Here is a 19456-nt window from a genome sequence, read left to right as displayed (position 1 = left end):
TATTTATTTATTTTTTCATTATCATGGTTAAATAGACAATTATTTACTAATATGCACACTAATGGGTACACTGAAGTAGCAGCAGCTTTCAGAGTCATTTGTACTAGTGTCTGCTCTGCTCAGCATTAACTATCAGTATTCAGACACAATCAAGAAAGCATCAGTGCAGAAAGGCATCTGATTGTAAGTTACCTGTAACAACATAAAGGTTCACGGAATGGCCAAACTATTCCAAATACCATAGTTGCTATAGCGTTGTTACTCTCAAGTATTTATCCCACTGTATCTGAGTGTGGAATCACAGCTCTATAGCAGCTGATCGGAAAGAGAATTATCGGTATACCGCATCAAGCACACGCTGCCTCAGCCATGCTGCCTATTTGAACTGCTGTCATACGGCAAAAGCTTCAAAGCCTTTCCTGTACTGACCTCGCAGTTCAGAAACAGTTTCATCCCAAGAACTATAAACACACTCAATCAGTCTATCAAGTGCTCCTTATAGAACTGTTTGTCCTTAGAAGTACAATTACCTCACTGTAAACATGCGATACAGTTATAATATTGCACAACCTGAGACACTTTATAAAGAGCGTATTTACATATTATGACAATATCATTTTTAAGATGAAATGCAACAAAATATGTTTATTACATTATACAGATAAAATGTTAACATCATTTAAATAATCTATATTGTTAATAATTAAACATATGAGGACATGGTGTCGCAGCACTAGCTAGTTCAGGGATTGTTCCTGCCTCACACTGTATTCTTGCTGGTACTGGTGCGACACTGGAAGGATAGATGGACAGAATAATTAAACACGTACTATGAAGATATTTCAATGTTCCTTAAAAGTTTTGAAGAATCCTGTGTTCTAAGCTTACAGATGGCCTAACATCTATTACAGAGCTGATTGTGTGGTGATTGATTACTTGGAGAAAGAACAGGAAGGACAGGAATTTGGGGTTAGTATGTTTGGAAGAGACAGTACTGCTGCAATAAATAATTTCATCGAAGGTCGCACATGGTGCAGCAAGCATCTTGCATGAGGCAGTCTGTGGACAGGGCGCCAGCTTGTCGCTATCACTGCGCCACCATGTTCCCATGTTTAATAACATGCTTTAACTTCTATCATCATGAAAATGATATCACGTATACATCTCAGCATTTTAATTATTCAGAGAGCTGTAATATCATGAATGTAATGGATTCTGTGTTCTGTCGGAGGAAGAGAAAGCCCGTTTAAGAAGCACATAGTGATTCACACACATAGAGCACATAAAAGAACACATACAAAGCAAAGCATTTAACGTGCTACTTTAGTTACGATGGTACTTGAGAAACTAGTAAATTAATCGTTTTTAAGATGAAGTTTATTATGTTCTACTTTAATGACAAAATAAACCACGTGATTAAAGTGAAAATTTCAAGATTACAGTTGACATTTCGATCTTTTTTCTCCACTGTGTCCCTATTTTTTTTTCTTTTCTCTGTACCCTAATAAGCTTTCACATGACACTCAGATGGTGGGCTATGACTCACCTTTTCATGGCGACTTTGATATCTGATAACTCCTTTTTTATTACGGCACTGTATGACTTTGTGAACTTGAGCTTTCGAGTTTCTCCGACTCTCTATGTCACTAGATCAAGTTCCTTTTGTTGATTATATCACTGTTTAAACCAACATATAATATGTTTTTCCTTGCCTCCTCTTGGTATTCGCTGACATTCTTCTATTTTCCCTTGTGCTTTTGCCATTGCCTTTTCACAGAATGCTAAGCTTAAGGGCTATTTATATTGATTTGCATATTCAAAGAGGCGTAATTCTGGGGGGAGCTGGGGTAGGGCAGCAGGCGCATGCACGTGCATTACTTTTCATACTGAACGGGATTTATGGAGCAGAAGAACATGGAAGTTGGCATTCACGTAGATTTATGCATCTGGATTTTTTTGTGCATACGAACATTTCTGCTTTTGTCCTTACGCTATGTTTTAGTGTGAAGTATATGCACGGCATAATGCATGATGCCCCAGGTTTTTATAGTTTGTATATTTGCCACCCATTAATAAAATTGAAAATTAAGTAGTGCCGTGCCACCTTCTGCTTTAGGTCATTGTAGAGTCGCCCTTTGGGTGTGTTGATGTTTAGAATTCAAATAAATGAGGTTGTGATTTATGGTGGACCAGAAGTATGGGAACGGTTTGAAATAGAAAAAGAAGCTTGGAAAGGATGTTCACCTTAATAATATTGATTGTCCCTGCTAATGTGAGATGGAGGGTGGACCATCTACATCTTGTATAATTTTTTCCATGCAGACAGTAAAATTTTGTTGAAAAAGAGCTTTATATCTACTTGTGTTATTTACTCCGAGATATTTAAACTGATCTACTAAGCTAAATGGAAAGATGTCCAGTCCGATATTACTTGCTTGAAATTCACTGGAAAAAGCACACTTTTATTCAAATTCATTTTGAGTCCAGATATCTTTTGAAAATCTGGAAATTTGTGGGTCTGATACATGCCATACCATATCATCTGCATATAGTGTTTTTTCTGTTCAAGTCCTTCCTTGAAAATCCCCTTTATCTGTAATGCATTTCAAAAGTAAACAGCCAATGGCTGATGGTGATGGTGATTGATTGCAAAGACCAGTGGTGATAAGGGGTATCCTTGTTGAGTACCGCGTTCTAGTTTGAATTAGTCTGAAATGATGTTGTAAATACAAACTGAGGCTTCTTGACTAGTATACAGTAGTTTGATTCATGCACATATGTTTGGGCCAAACCCCAATTTGTGCAATGTGGTGAAAAGTTAGTCCCATTTAACCATGGCAAATGCTTTTTCTACATGCAAAGATGATAAGATCTCTGGGGTGTTAGACTTTATGGGTGAATATATTATATTAAACAAACCTTGAAGATTAGAAGCCTTTAATAAATCCAGTTTGGTCTTGTGATATTACAGAAGGAAGAACCCTTAAGGCATTAGGGCATTCTTAGAACTTACATTGTTTTCTGTAGGGCAGGATGATGGCCATCCCCAACCAAGTGGTGAGTCCAAGGATGTTATTATTTTTTACAGAATTGAAAAATTGCTGGAAGGAGCCCCAGACCCTACAGAATTTCTTCAAAAGCAAAAACAGAGATGGGAAAGAGAAATGAAGCAGAAATTAGCCAAGGTGGAGCAGAGGCGCTTAGAAGACAAACTTAGGTATGAGGAAGCATGGCTGACCCGTAAGAAGATCATTGAGGAGAACAAAATGAAGGCCACACTTCAGAAAGAACAAGTAAGTATAGTAACAATTTTAGTCTGTTATAACAAATGAAATGAAAAAAACAAGTCATTTCCATTTGTGAGTGGCATTAAATCTTTAAGCAATAAACTGGTCGAATGTTGCAGAGTAAATAATAAGTGACCAAAACAGAAGGTCAAATTGAATTTGAAATCACAAAGCAGACAACACCAAACCCTAAAACAAAAAAATTGCTCAAGAAACTATTGTTCTATGGCCAATGAGGTCTCCCTTTCAGAAAAAAATGCAAATGCTTTCTGAACTTCCCTATCATACTTCACCATCACACTTCACCCTGTACTCGGTGCTATCCTGTCTTTTTGCACAAGGCTTTTTTGTATGTGGTATTCAGTAATAAACAAATATTGAACAAACACAATGTTAAAATCTATTCTGAAATTCAACAGAGACAGAATTGTTAGAAAAGAAAACTTATTCATAGTAAGAAGAAACTAAGAGGCTTGATGGCTGACCATCCAGATTCACCTCACCCACAAACAGTGGATTCAGAAAATTTGCAGACCTGTTCACTTTCTGCACACTTTATTGTGTTGTAGATTTCCTTTTAAATGGATAAATTTGCAGTTTTTGTCCATGTTTTCTAAAATGTTTTCATATTTATTAAAACATCAAAAAATGAAATTTCTAATTTCTGTAAGTATTCGGACCCTGTGTTGGGGAACTCCTAATTGTGGAAAGGTCCATCCTGTTTGCTTTACTTATCCTTGAGACATTTCTAGAATGTGACTGGAGTCCACCTGTGGCCAACTGAATTGATTGGACATTTTGAAAGGCTCACACCTGTGCATATGATGCCCCATAATTCACACTGTACGTTAGGACAAAAACCTTGAAAGGAACTCTTAGCAGACCTCCCAAGTCACAAGGCATAGATCGTGTAAGGGTAGCAACTTCCAAAGCTTCAGGTGTTCCTGGGAGCACAGCTACCTCAATAATTGTGAAATGGAATAAATTTGGAACCACCCCAACTACTACTAGAGTTGGCCATCTGGCCAAACTCTGTAACCAGTCAAGAAGGGCCTTGGTCAGTTAGGTGACCATGAACTCAATGGTCTCTCTAACAGAACTTCAGAATTCCACTGCTGAGATGGCAGAATCTTTCAGAAGGATGACCATCTCAACAGCACTCCATCAATCAGGCACATATGACAGTCTTTTTGGAGGTTGCCAAGAAGCATTTAAAACACTCAAGAGATGGAGGAAAAAGATTCTTTTGTCTGAAGAAACAAAAATCGAACAATTTGGGCAGAACTCCAAGCACTATGTCTGACAAAGACCAGGCACTGCTCATCCCCTGCCTAATATAATCCCTAGAGTGAAGCATGGTGGTGGTGGCATCATGCTATGTGAGTGTTTCTCAGTGGCAGGCCCAGGGAGACTGGTCATTAGTGAGGAAAAGATTAATGCAGCCAAGAAAAGAAAACTTGCTTCAGAGTATACACAACCTTAGATTGGGGCCACAGTTCTCTCTTCATCACCCCTAAAAAGACTTGAAGCTTCCAGTCAAGACAACTCTGGAGTGGCTTTGGGACAAGTCTGTAACTATCCTTGAGTGTCCCTGCCAAAGCCCAGACTGAGTACTGAGCTGACAGGCCATCTGAATCACCGCTGGCCACCACATTTAGAGAGCAATGAAACTCTTAACAAAAAATCTGAAGAGAAAGGTAGACAAGAGGTGATGTCACTTACACAGAATTAACAAATCTAACTCTTTCAGGTGTCAGTGATCTAAAAATAACAGATCAAAGATACAAAAAACACAAAATAAAGTAAAAACTAGTCAAGGAAAAAATATCAAAAACAAAGGGTGACTAAAGCAAAATGATATTAAATATAATTAAAATAAAATCAATGTTAGTCAGAAAACTACAATTTATTTACAAAATAATTTCAAATAAGGAAAAACACAGGCAAAAATACTGTAAGTTCAAAGGAGTATGCCTTAACAAGGCAAACCAAAAAGAGCAAAAGCAGTCCAAATCGAATCCAAAAAACAAATCAAAGTCCAAAACTCAGAGAGAGAAACACAACAAAGTACTCACAATGGTCACAAAAATCAAAAATGCAAAAGAGAGCCGAAAAACCAAAGTAGAAACTGATTAGAAATACTAGATCTATACTGAAACATAAACACACACAATACTTATTAGAATACAATAAAATACAAAAAGGGGAAGACAACAATAATTTTGTTTTGGGATGAGACGCGATCATTTGCCAAACTAAAGTTCTATACTTAAAAATCTGTCTTATCTTTCACCAAAGCCAAAGATCAGCAGCTAAAAACAGTCAATATTTCATAGTACAGTAATCCCTTGCTATATCGCGCTTCGACTTTCGCGGCTTCACTCTATCGCGGATTTTATATGTAAGCATATTTAAATATATATTGCGGATTTTTTGCTGGTTCGTGGATTTCTGTGGACAATGGATCTTTTAATTTCTGGTACACGCTTCCTCAGTTGGTTTGCTCTGTTGATTTCATACAAGGGATGTTATTGGCAGATGGCTGAGAAGCTACCCAACCAGAGCGCGTATTACGTATTAAATAAAACTCCTCAAATATATTGTGAGCACGGGGGCTGTTCGCACCCCTAGAGGATACGGCTGCTCCTCAAAAAACGCTGAAAGATTACCTTCACATTGCTGCCATCCTTGCTGGGCTTACATGTGGCGGCTTTGTCAAGCGATATGCTTCCTGTACGGTGCTTCGCATACTTAAAAGATCAAACAGCATGTATTGATTTTTCATTGTTTACTTCTCTCTCTCTCTTGCTCTGACATTCTCTGCTCCTGACGTAGGGGGTGTGAGAAGGGGGGCTGTTCGCACCCCTAGACGATACGGACGCTCGTCTAAAAATGCTGAAAGATTATCTTCACATTGCTCCCTTCCGGCTTTGTCAAGCAACATGCTTCCCGCATGGTGCTTCGCATACTTCAAAGCTTGAACAGCACATATTGATTTTTGATTGTTTGTTTTTCTCTGTCTCGCTCACTCTCTCTGACATTCTCTGCTCCTGATGGAGGGGGTGTGAGCAGAGGGGCTGTTCGCACACTGGCCTAGAGGATACGGACGCTCCTCTAAAAAATACTGAAAGACTACCTTCACATTGCTCTCTTCCTTGTAGCTGCTTTATACGGCGGTGCTTTGCATACTTAAAAGCCAAACAGCCCTATTGATTTTTGATTGTTTGCTTTTTTCTCTCTGTGACATTCTCTGCTTCTGACTCGCACTCCTTTGAAGAGGAAGATATGTTTTCATTCTTTTAATTGTGAGACGGAACTGTCATCTCTGTCTTGTCATGGAGCACTGTTTAAACTTTTGAAAAAGAGACAAATGTTTTGTTTGCAGTGTTTGAATAAAGTTCCTGTCTCTCTACAACCTCCTGTGTTTCTGTGCAAATCTGTGACCCAAGCATGACAATATAAAAATAACCATATAAACATATGGTTTCTACTTCACGGATTTTCACCTTTCGCGGGGGGTTCTGGAACGCAACCCCCGCGATGGAGGAGGGATTACTGTACAGAAGTTCTTAAAAGTCATTCCGAAAAGAAAACAAACTTGCCAAGAGCTAAGGTTTTTATCCACAAACCTTTATACTGTTGCATTTGTGATGTCATGCACCATACATTTATTTCAGTTCTTCTGTGCTTATCAACGCTGACAAAATGGTGGCATCTGCAACAAAACAAAATGGCTTCACGATATTTTTATGTTGTTTGATTAGCAACACACTGCTCATTGATAGAATTAAAAGAGTCACTTTATTTCATTTGATCCTTTATATTATTGTTGTGTCTGTTAGTAGACAAGATTTGACAATGAGACACAAGATTTACAAAAAGCAAGAAACAGGTCAAAACTAGGAGAACAGAAAGAATGTACAACAAGGCCAAAATGAAAAGCAAAAATCGTGATCAAAAACAAGAGCAAAAGTTGAAATACTAGAGTAAGGATGATCTGAAAAATAGGATTCAGATATGCAGCTTGGATAAGGAAGTGTTTCTCTGGATGACCTTAATCCCATGACATCATTATCAAAGGTCACAACCTCAGAGGACACACCGCTAACAACTAGCGTATTTGTTTTAACAATGGGAGACCAAAATGGTGGCAATCATGAAAACATAAAATGGTGGATGAAATAGTCCAAAAAATGTATCACAATGAAAACGAAAAAGGAATTGCCAAAAATTGATTTCAGATATAACTTCAGTGATCTAAAAAAACCTAAAACAAGTGTAAAATGACATAAAAAATCAGAAAAAGAAACCCAGATCCTAACAGTTGTACGCTTAGTGGCCACTTTATTAAGTACACCCTTCTATTGTTGTCATACTGGGTACAATCCCCTTTTGTCTCCAGGACAGCCTGAATTCTTCAAGACGTGGATTCGACAAGGTGCTTCAAAAAATTCCTTATGGTTTTCTGCTCCAATTTAGTCCAATAGTATCACACAGTTCCTAAAGAATTCCACCTACATTTTCATACTCAAGAGGTAGCTCTGAAGACCAAGGAAGGAGTAAATGAATAGATCTGACCAACAACAGGCAGCAGACAAAGAGATCCAGTGTCCCCACTACTGTCTGTAACAATTCTGGAGGAGATCATGAAGTGCAAGAAGATGAAGGTGTGGTAATTCAGGGAAGGAACATTAAGGATCTGAAATTTGCAGACAATATAGATCTGTTGGCAGAAAAAGAGAAAGACTTGCAGATACCGCTAACAGAAATCCATCAGGCTGGCAAAGACTATGGACTGCACATCAACCGGAAAAAGGCAAAAGTGACGGTAAGGGTAACAATAAAGCAGCAGAGGTGTTCATAGTGGGAGATAAACTTGTATGTGTAGACCAGTTCATACACCAGGGAAGCATGATAACTTCAAGTAGCAAGGAAATACAATGGAGAATTGTGTAGTGTCTTTGCAAGGCAAACCACATTTCAGAAAAGCAGAAACATTTAAATAAAGACCAAACTGCAGGATGCATGCATGATGTCTACATTACTATATGCATGTGAGTCTTGCACTCTAAAGAAAGTTGACGCCATTACATTGAATATGTTTGAAATGAATTGCTATAGAGAAATAATGGGAATGACTTAGAGGGACTTGGTCAGCAAAAAAGACATTCGAAAGGGCTGGAACAGGAGAGTAAAAATAGAAACTAAGATCAGAGTGAGAAAACTGATGATATTTAGACATGTCTGTAGGATGAAGGATAACAGATTGATAAAGATAGTAATGCTCGGACGAACTGAAGGATCAAGGAAAAGAAGAAAACAGAAAAGAAAATGGTTGGATGATATCTGGGAATGAACTACAATGCATATTCAAAGTACGGTACACTTGGTTCAAGAGACGAAGGGATCCCAGTCAAGACAGAAGGCTCCCGCCATCAGTCTAGATGGCCTCTAGGACTACAGGGTGCAAAGAACAATTCTTCATACTCTGGACCTCCCATTCCACTTTATTCACAAAGACTCTTTTTTGGATATATATCCAAGGACAGTGCAAGGTACTGGGAAAAAAAAACTAAAGTCACAGTTTGTGGAATCAGTTTAAGGTGCCGTGTGCTCATATTGCTATAAGCATCCATTTAGAAAAGCACACTGAGGCCATTAAAGTATTACAATTATCAGAAATGCTTAAATAACATTTAATTGTTATGACAAGTCCTAATGTGTGCCAAAAACACATTACCAGACTATTACATTACCACCCCCAGCCTCTACCATTGACACAGGCCAGGATGGATCAATGAATGCTCTTATCATAACATTTATATGTCACAGCAGAAACTGAGATTCATCCGCCTAGATAACAGTTTTCCAAACTTTAATCACCCACATGTCTACTGTAACCTCATGTTCTAGGTCTTAGTTAACATTAGTGAGACCAAGCGTGGTCTTTTGCAACTTTAGCTCATCTGCTTTTAAATCCAGTGAATTGTGCCCTACGGATACCTCTGTGATAAAGTTTTTGAATATTTCTGGCCTTTCTGTTACCTTCAGTGTTACTACCCATTTTTGTCTTACTTACCGCCTCATTAGAATGGTGTTCTCAACCACAGGACTAACACTCACTGAATGTTTTGTTATCACACCATTCTCTTTTAACTTTGGATACTGTAGTGCATGAAAATCTTGTGAGGCCAATAATGAAAACACCACACAGGATACCGACGATTATACTGCAGTTAAAGTTGCTCATTCTCGCTTCTTGCCCAATTTAATATTTAGTCAAACAACAAGTAAACTTTTTGAACATGTTTGCATGCTCCATATATTGAGTTTCAGCCCTATGATTGGCTGTTTCAATGAGCAGGCCATCTGCATTAACAATCAATTATTAATAAGCAGCAAATGAGTGTTCAACTATTGCTTTAATGGATACTGGCACTGCTCAGTTAATATTGCTAAAGATAAAGCCTTGCATAGTGGTCCCCTTACTGGTCTCTTTGAAGGGTGGAAGGGTCTAGGGACAACTAGGTCTAACCAAATCCCAAAAGTCCGTCATGTTGAGGCCTTGACTGGAGGCTGGTAGCCAATGTGAGCTCTAGCACCTGTAGTTGCGTCCATCCAGTCTCCTTGTCCTGTAAGCCATTTAACTGATGAGAATATGATGAACAGTGTGAAAAACATGTCCTCCTGAGAATGCCAAGACTCCTTGTTCCTCTCGTTTTGTCCAGCCATCTCATAATTGTCCATGGTTTTGGTTTTTCCGCATGTTTTTTGGTTTAAGGTTTATATTTGCCACCTTTTTAGCATGTTTCCTCTATCTGGTCACATCCATATCTGTTCTTTTGGTCTTGTTCACTCTTGATCTGTACCCATGACCAGTGGTTTTCAATCTTTCTGTGAAGTGGACCATTTTTTATTTTAATAAATGCTTGTGGACCAGCAGAGTTTCTAGCACCTCATTTTGGAGTATCGAGTTTTTCATGCTTCCGGTCCCCATTGGAGGAGTATTTAGCAGGACTATTTAGTTTTGACTGGCTTGAGATCGATGGAGGCATCCCAATCACAGTTCTGAGCAGTGCAAACCTTTAAATAAACATATTACAGCATGTTTTTTCCAGGTTTAATACTGGAAGTGCTCCGCTGACCGGCCATGTTTCATTGACACCGCCTTGCAGACAAGCACTCAGAAATTAACAGCGTTTATGCAATTGAAATATCTGACACTCCGGGGACAAGCAAAATATTTCTGCAGACTGGTGCCAGTGTGGACCTGTGAATCAAGAAAAAAACTGCTCTAGACTGAACAATGTCTTTTGTTCTTGTTATGATTGTTAGCCTTCATATACTTTTTATATTTCTGGTTAATTATATGTCTCTCCTGTGATTTTAAAACTCAGAGACTCTGATTCTGAAGTCAGATTTTAGGTTTAATGCATTTTTCCGGAACTTATAACTTATTAGTGCTCTGCCTCAATACCGTTTTGTTTTTTTGTGGATTCTGTCAATATGATGCAGATTTTGACTGCTAGGGGCATGGCCTCTAGGGTCTTGACTTCAGTTGGTGGGTGGTTAAAGTTCATCTTCTTGGGCGTTTTGTATCTGAATTTGAAGATAACAAACCTATCTTGTATTGCATCTTTGAAGACCATTATTTTTAATTTCCTTCTTCTCAAAAATTTTGCTCTTGTCCTTGACTGTTGATTTTTGTTCTTCTTTTAGCTTTCTTGATTAATCTAGTAACTCTCAGCTGCTTTTTTGACTTTGCATATTTCCTGGTCCTTTTCATAAAAAATAACCCTTTTTTTTCAAGTGAGTAACGTTAGCCAGCTGCCCTTCTGACATATTCAACTCGTTGATTACCCAAATTTAAGGAAAAAAGGCTGGTACGTTCTTGTGCTGGTTCAAAGCCCTCACATTCGCTTTAGTTAGCACTGTCGCCTAACTCAAGGGTTGCCCTGTCAGTGTCCCACTTTTGAGCAGAACTGGGAGATGTGTGTAAAGACAGCAATAAAAGGGTTGAGGCTGGGAGATCAGTAATAGTAACCAAAGCCAAAACATGAGACAAAATTTGTAGTCCAATGAAACAAGCCAAAGTTCAAAAACTGAAGGAAGTACACACAGATTGGATGAGGAAGAGAACCCCTAGCTGTCCTTTTATCCCATAGCACCAATTACGATCAGGTCATGACCTCTTAGGCCACACCCCTAAAAACATTAACCTAACAACGAGCACTCAAAACAGTGGTTATCAAGGACGTAAAACACCAATTATGAACAGGTCATGACCTCTTAGGCCACGCCTCTAGAAACATGAACCTAACATGGGTACTCAAAATGGCGGCTATCAAGGACCATTACAAAAACAAAACACCATCTAAACCAATGCAAATGTATTAATGACATGAACAGAATCTTCAACCTAAAAAATCCCCAATTCAAGTGCAAGATAACATCATTATATCTACAAGAGCCAACAGAAAAGCTAAACCTTGACAAAGGTAAGGGTCAGTAACTTGAAAGACCTAACAGTCCAACTAATAAAGCTATTCCACTGATTTATTCACAACTGTTTTTATTTCAGCATATAAAATTCATCATTTATAGCTCTTTGGTCAATTTTCAGATGGTATCAATAAGACTCTACCTTGTTCTTACTGTAAATAGATAGATAGATAGATAGATAGATAGATAGATAGATAGATAGATAGATAGATAGATAGATAGATAGATAGATAGATAGATAGATAGATACTTTATTAATCCCAATGGGAAGTTCACATTTTCCAGCAGCAGCATACTGATACAATAAATAATATTAAATTAAAGAATGATAATAATGCAGGTGAAAAAAGACAATAACTTTGTATTGTTAAATGTTAACGTTTACCCCCCCGGGTGGAATTGAAGAGTCGCATAGTTTGGGGGAGGAACGATCTCCTCAATCTGTCAGTGGAGCAGGACAGTGACAGCAGTCTGTCGCTGAAGCTGCTCTTCTGTCTGGAGATGATACTATTTAGTGGATGCAGTGGATTCTCCATAATTGACAGGAGCCTGCTGAGCGCCCTTCGCTCTGCCACAGATGTTAAACTGTCCAGCTCCATGCCTACAATAGAGCCTGCCTTCCTCACCAGTTTGTCCAGGCGTGAGGCGTCTTTCCTCTTAATGCTGCCTCCCCAGCACACCACCGCGTAGAAGAGGGCACTCGCCACAACTGTCTGATAGAACATCTGCAGCATCTTATTGCAGATGTTGAAGGACGCCAGCCTTCTAAGGAAGTATAACCGGCTCTGTCCTTTCTTACACAGAGCATCAGTATTGGCAGTCCAGTCTAATTTATCATCCAGCTGCACACTTATAAAAAAATAATGCACACTTCATCACTTGCTTAGATCTAAAAGTTTGGTTGTTCCCAAACTTACTGAGGATGACTATGAGTGTATGCTGGGCTGTCTAGAGCTTAGTCGGGGATAAGAGTTTAGTGGTCCGGTGCCGCTAAGATTCACATCGTTGAAGACACAGTGATTTATTCATTTTTTTGGTGGAGATTCCAGGGACACACCCAGCCTTGGCCCGACCCGCACACACTCACAAGCAGAGACAAAAAACAACAGGTAATTAAACAATTAAAGAATGTATTAAACACTAATAAATGAAATATAACTACATGCTAAATAATCCCACCCCAGTCTCCTTACGATGTTGTATAATAAACACAAACAAACCACAACAATAAACAATCACAATAATGTCCTTATACAGTCCAATACAGCAAAAGCAGGTGAAATGGTTTGGTGTGAAGATGAGAATCCTGAGAACAGCTTCCGTAGAAAATAAATGAAACAGTCCTACCGGTAGTCCTGAGCGGCAAGGGGTGAGATTTCCATAACGCTTCTTTTGAAGACGCATAGCGACTAATCCACCACTATAACATGACAGGCAGGCACAAGACAGTCCATTCATCTAATGTGAAATGATCCAGGGCACAATTGACTTTTTAGACAACATGTTGGACAGGAAACACAAAATACCGATCTCCTTTTGCTCCATCAGGCCTCCCTTTAAAACTTTCCCGCTGGCCTCTTTCGTCCCCAACAGCCCTTACTTCGGTTCCCGTTATCCTATGTCAGTAATCCCCTTGGGCTGCTGGGAAGTGAAGTTCTCCCCACGGTAGCACTGCTACAACAGCACCAGTAAAATGTCAGAAGGCAGGGCTATAGGTCCCACAAGAAACCCCCAGGAGCAGTGTGTCCCACCAATTTAATGTAAAACTCTAAATTGATGGACTAGTGTGTCTTTTAGTGTTGTAATTTTTTGATTTATAGACTAGGTAGTGAGTGTTGGTGGGATTCTGATGACGATGATGACAATGTAATTGAATTCTGGTTTGTCAAGTTAGACTTGATCATATGGAATGTTATTTTGTTCAAATAAAATCAATAATTAAAAAAAAGAAATGTATATGTTGAAAATTACAGAATATCCATGTGACTAGCTTTCAAACTATTTTTACTTCTAACAAAGTTAAAGGATATGTGGAAAAGATGTATGAATATGCCAAACAAAATATTAATCCAGTTACCATATTGAGCCATTGAACTAATACTTACTTTCCATAAAATACACACTTGGTGGCATCCATTGTCCGGTATATTTTTAGTACATTTTGATGGCCACTGTTCTTGTGTTGCACTCACATCAGCATCATCAAATACAGGGCCATCAATCAATATATCAGCATTTTAGTGGAATGAAGAAGAAAGCACTTCATTTAGAGGAACTGGTGCGTCACTCTGTCATCCATTTCTGCAACCCCTTTATACAATTTAGGATCACAAGGTCAAGAATCTATCCCAGCCTCAATGGGTGCCTGGCATGGACCAGCGCAGGATGAGATGCCAGTCTGTTGCTGGGCACACTCATACACACAAAATATTCACTGAACACCAAGCCACTTTCGAGTCACCAATTAGCCTAACATGCTTGATTTTGGGTTCTGGAGAGACCAGAGAAACACTGGGGCCAGGACATAAAGTCAGTCTCCTGAAGCTATTAGATACATTAGCATTAACTGGTGCCCCACCATACCAAACATCTGCTACAACATAGCATGAAATTCGGAAACCTACTCCAGTCACAGGGGGCCTCAGCGTATCCCACTCGTCCACACAACCATGCCAGGGTAAGTTTTGAATTGTCACTTTATTTAACAAGCCATTCTGGTTTAAAAGATGTGTGAAGGAAGTCGGAGAGCATGGTGGAAAATACAGAGACAGACACAAAGAAAATGTGCAAGGTCCACATGGACAACAACTCCGTACAGGATTCAAACCCTGGAAGCAGCAGCACTAATCACTGTGCTTCCAGGCTGCATGGCCTGTACCATCTTTATATATAATACGCTACCGTGGCTGTTTGTTTGTCTGTCCAGGATTTTAAATCACCTGTAGCTCGCAAACCGTTTGACCGATTGACCTGAAATTTGGTACACATATACTACGTGATGTCTACTATCCACTTTCGTGGTGATGATTGACCTCCAAGGTTATTCCTCTTTCTATTTTTATTTTATTTTATTGTAGAATCACCTCTACGCAGTGTATGCGTTACGGGCGCTGTTCTAATCCCAACCACCTTTGCCATCACTTCCTCTACCTCTTCATATCTTAAATCATTCTTGAGGCAGATTGAAGACTTACAGTAAGTGCCAGCTTAAGTGAAAAACGTACTAAGCAATTGCAACACAAACACTGACTTAATCAGTTTTAACGTGAAAAGATGCCGACGGAAGAAGAGAAGAAGCGAGCTGCTATGGTGAAGAAAGGAAGAGCTGCTCAGGAAGCATCAGCCTTTGAGCAAACGAATACTAAATATACAGAGAAAGAGGATGACAACTAGGAATGGTCAAATCAAGTGTACTCACTGCACATTATCGTGCAGTGCAGCGTTACTGGTAGTGAAATAAAATGTGTTTTATTGTGTTAATGAAATAAATGTCTTTTGCATTTTCCCCTAAATGTTTCTCCTCTGAATAGTTTTGACAAATAGGATATGGATACTCCACATCCTCGGAGCACCCTGTCGAGTCACTCTCTCGGTTTTCTCTTGTTAGACTGCTGAGCTCTTACAGCAGTGTGCAGAGAAGTGCAAAGATGAAGAAAAAGAGAAGAAGGCTTTCGTAAAAGAGGTGGCAGAAGGAGAAAAGAATGTTCAGAAATCCAAAGAGGCTGTCCAAAAGCATAAGCAGCGAACAGGTAGGTTGCTAAATGTGTAATGGCAATGAAAAAATAAAATAAAAGAGAAACCATCCTTTCCACGTTTGCATAGTTTAGTGCAAGTTGCTGATTTATTTGTTGGCCGTTTTCATACTGGTGCTGACAAAGTAACTCCAATGATGGCTTGCAGTCCTCATCTCAGTCTTCAAGTCGTTGGCTCCCTGTGACCCCAAACTGGATAAATGATTCAAAAATTTATATAGAGAGACAAAGGCATTTTAGATTTCAAGATATGAAAATGACCATAATAAAAAGATTTAATTATTTTTAACTGTATAACAGAAATACAAATGTTAGAATTGGAGTGGTATTGCTCAGTTCTGTTAAGAATTTGTACAACGTGTCAATGTCAGAACGTGATCTTTATGAGGCTTCTTGGCAGTAGAGGCTTTAACTACTTTGTCTGGTCACTCTTTTGCCAGGATAAAATGCATAATTGAATCAGCAAGACTTTGCGCTTTAAGGTTACTTTTATAAAAACCGGAGAGATAAGAGATAGTAAAAAGGATAGTTAGCAACAAGAAAACAATAAATAAGGGTTTTGTTTACTTCTGATTTTTCTTTTGCCTTCAGACGCTGAGCTTACAGCCATTGCCTTGGCTTCGGCCTCATTACTATTGATTCCACATGACTGATCTTGTCTGTGCTGAACACCCATTTGAGATGCCCTCACTGAGTGTCTTTTCTGCAGCTGTTTTTAGAACATATACCATACATCCATGAAAACTTAATTATCATAAGATATCAGTTTAGGATGAGCTACAGAAACATGTACACAGCAGATGTTCCAAGTGGGTGACATACAGCAGAACCGAAGACACCCAATGATTTATGACTTTTTGATTTATGCCTTTTAACCACTTGGTTCTCTGATTAACAGCTGGTGCCCTCAGTGATTCCATGCTCAGGTATAGTGAAGTCTAAGAATGTCTCTAAAAGGATATTTCCTTTTTGGTAGCATTAAGCAGCATGGCATAGCCTGAACAAATAGTCCTTCTGGTCACCAAATCGTCATGCACATAGCCCACATGACATAACAGTCTCCATCCCTACTGTCACCACAGAAACCTTGAGGTTTTGTCTGTGCCATTGGAGCAACCACGTGGAGTGGGCGGGATATCCCAGAAGGCCACTGAGCCCCTAAGTAGCTTCCCTTTTGTTCCAAATATTCCCACCATTTCACGTTTACCAATCCAAGCAGTGATCAGGATTGCAACCAATCCTGAAACTGTGTGACCAATTTGAAACTGTTAGGCCAGTGACAGCTACTGTTACAAGTTGTCATACAGTTTGAAACCATATGATTTCAAATCACTGATTGCAGTTTTGTTTTTGAAAGGACAGAAGGTAGCTGGGTAGCACAAGAAGCCACTGGGCAGCGAGCCAATGTATATGTATTGTTTCTAGAAAGTGAAACTGTATATGCAATGTATGATAAATTCTGTTTGTGTATTTGCGCCAGCCAGCCCTGTGTTAAGCAGCATTGGGGGTAATGCGCTTAAAATAACATGTGTTACTTGGTCCGATTACTTTTCAAAGTTTCAAGTAACTGTGATGTCCAGATTGCCCACAGCTGACACACTAACCTTGAACCCGGACATCAATAGTTGTAAATCGACATGAACTGGGCAATGAGGACACACATACGCAGCAAAGGTAGGTGTAAAAGTGCTCAGAGCTTTTTATTACAAATCTACAAAACATCAAACAGTGTCCAAAGTGCAGTGTGGTCTTCTTTAAATAAATAATTCATAAAAACAGTGATCAGTGGAGTTTAAAATGTAATTAATAATCCATCCATCCATCCAGTATCCAACCCGCTATATCAAAACTACAGGGTCACGGGGGTCTGCTGGAGCCAATCCCAGCCAACACAGGGCGCAAGGCAGGAAACAAAGCCTGGGCAGGGCGCCAGCCCACCACAGGGCACACACACACACACATACACATACACACACACACACACACCAAGCACACACTAGGGACAATTTAGAATCGCCAATGCACCTAACCTGCATGTCTTTGGACTGTGGGAGGAAACCCATACAGACATGGGGAGAACATGCAAACTCCACGCAGGGAGGACCCGGGAAGCAAACCCGGGTCTCCTAACTGCGAGGCAGCAGCACTACCACTGCGCCACCGTGCCACCCAAATGTCATTAATAAGTAATCCATAAATAGGTTAAAATCAAAGATTAAAGCCACTGTCAGGATCTTATCCATAAAACCCAACACAAACCTTGGTGCATCCATCTAAAACTGACATCTCCTCTGCTTGTCTTGCTCTGCAAGAGAAGACGTCCCCAGACAAGTGCAGTCTTCTTTTAGTCTGGCTCATGTCTCTGCCACCTTTTGCAATTGGTGGGAATCATTCAGAGTACTGTAATAATGCTAACTGGTACAGCCAGTTTATTATATGCCATGGGGTTGACCCAGGGGTAGTTTCCCAGGTTGTGAAACCAATCAACTTTTGACAAGAACAAGTATCTGATGACTGCAACTGATCACCTGCACGACCCAAACAATATTGTGCAGCGGAGTATTTGTTCTCACGTTATGAATTCTGTCTAATGACAGTAGCAACGAGCAGCCAACTGATGATGATGATGATGATGATGATGCTCGGAGTGATTGGTTGTTCCAGGTTCATGTGCGCTATGCTGCAGTGCTGCGAACCTGTGGTTGCTTCGGCAACGAACAAGCAGTCCTCCACAGACACGGCAATCACACTTCGGCGTGTTGTCCCATTGGGAGGGGAGTTCCAAAAGAGTTCAGAAACCTCACAATATATATCGTGACTGGCAGCCAGGAAAGCAAGTTGAGAGAATGCAAAAATTTGGGGTAACAACCCGGTAACCCTGTTTACTTCTTAATTCAAAAGAAAGGTGAAAACAATAACAGACAATAACATAACACAGGCTTGAAAAGAACTGAAATGGTCGTAACATTAATCAAGTTAATCTCCCCTCTCTTCCATGGTCCTTTCAAGGTAATGCCACCCTCCTGGGGACCAGAAAGGGTGAGACTTTCTTCTGACCATAATTGTTTTCTTGGCAGTTGAAAAAGGAGAGGAGACTATTAGTGACAGCGCCCCCTCTCATCCTGGAGTGGAACTGCTTACCTCAGCTGAGCTGTTCAGGGAGATCTATTAAGCTGCTCTTGGCTAGACAAAGGCAGTCCTCAGTGTTTATAGGTAAAGATGAGAAAGACAGTTAAAAAGTATTGAATGATCCTATAACTTATGGAAAGTTAGAAACTTAAAGTTAACTTATTACATGGTTAAATCATGGCCAATTTTTAGGGTGTGGCAATTTTAGCGCAGGCAGTTGAAATACTTTATTCTATATAGCAATATATATATATATATATATATATATATGTGTGTGTGTGTGTGTGTGCGTGTGGGTGTGTGTGTGTGTGTGTGTGTGTGTGTGTGTGTGTGTGTGTGTATATATATATATATACCGTCTTTTTCCGAAAATAAGACACTGTCTTACTTTCTTTTTTGGTCCAAAATACGCACTAGGGCTTATTTTCGGGGGAGGACAAAAATAAAAGTATATTTATATATTTTTATTTAATATTTATTTATTTTACACAGAATACAGAAATTAAAATTGATTCAATTACAGTCATGTCATCTTCTTCTGGAACATCGTCATAAATCAAGATTTACACCCCTGGAGTCTTCCACAATTCCCTTTTTGTACTCGATGGAATAGCTCTTTCGTTTTGTACTCATTTTAACTGCGGTTAAAAATTATTCACTTTATAAAAAATAAAATTACGTATGAGGAAATAATCAGACTTACAAGACTGAAATGAACAAACACTGTATCTGCACTGTCGCTCAATGTAGACTGCTGCCTTAACGAACAATTATTTATAGTGTGCG

At 39.4% G+C, this 19456-nt stretch overlaps 1 protein-coding gene across 1 annotated transcript in view; it reads left to right on the top strand.

Annotated features, from left to right (window-relative positions):
- The window catches only part of LOC127527999 (cilia- and flagella-associated protein 99-like), a 52369-nt gene that overhangs the window by 2983 nt on the left and 29930 nt on the right, over positions 1-19456 (top strand). Inside the window, exons 2-3 of the mRNA XM_051928537.1 lie at positions 3028-3293; positions 15397-15538. Of these exons, the coding sequence (XP_051784497.1) occupies positions 3028-3293; positions 15397-15538 (408 nt within the window). The remainder of the gene's footprint in view (positions 1-3027; positions 3294-15396; positions 15539-19456) is intronic.

This window comes from Erpetoichthys calabaricus, chromosome 5 (genome assembly GCF_900747795.2).
Source record: "Erpetoichthys calabaricus chromosome 5, fErpCal1.3, whole genome shotgun sequence".
Taxonomy (NCBI): Eukaryota; Metazoa; Chordata; class Cladistia; order Polypteriformes; family Polypteridae; genus Erpetoichthys; species Erpetoichthys calabaricus.
This window is presented reverse-complemented; position numbering and strand designations above follow the sequence as displayed.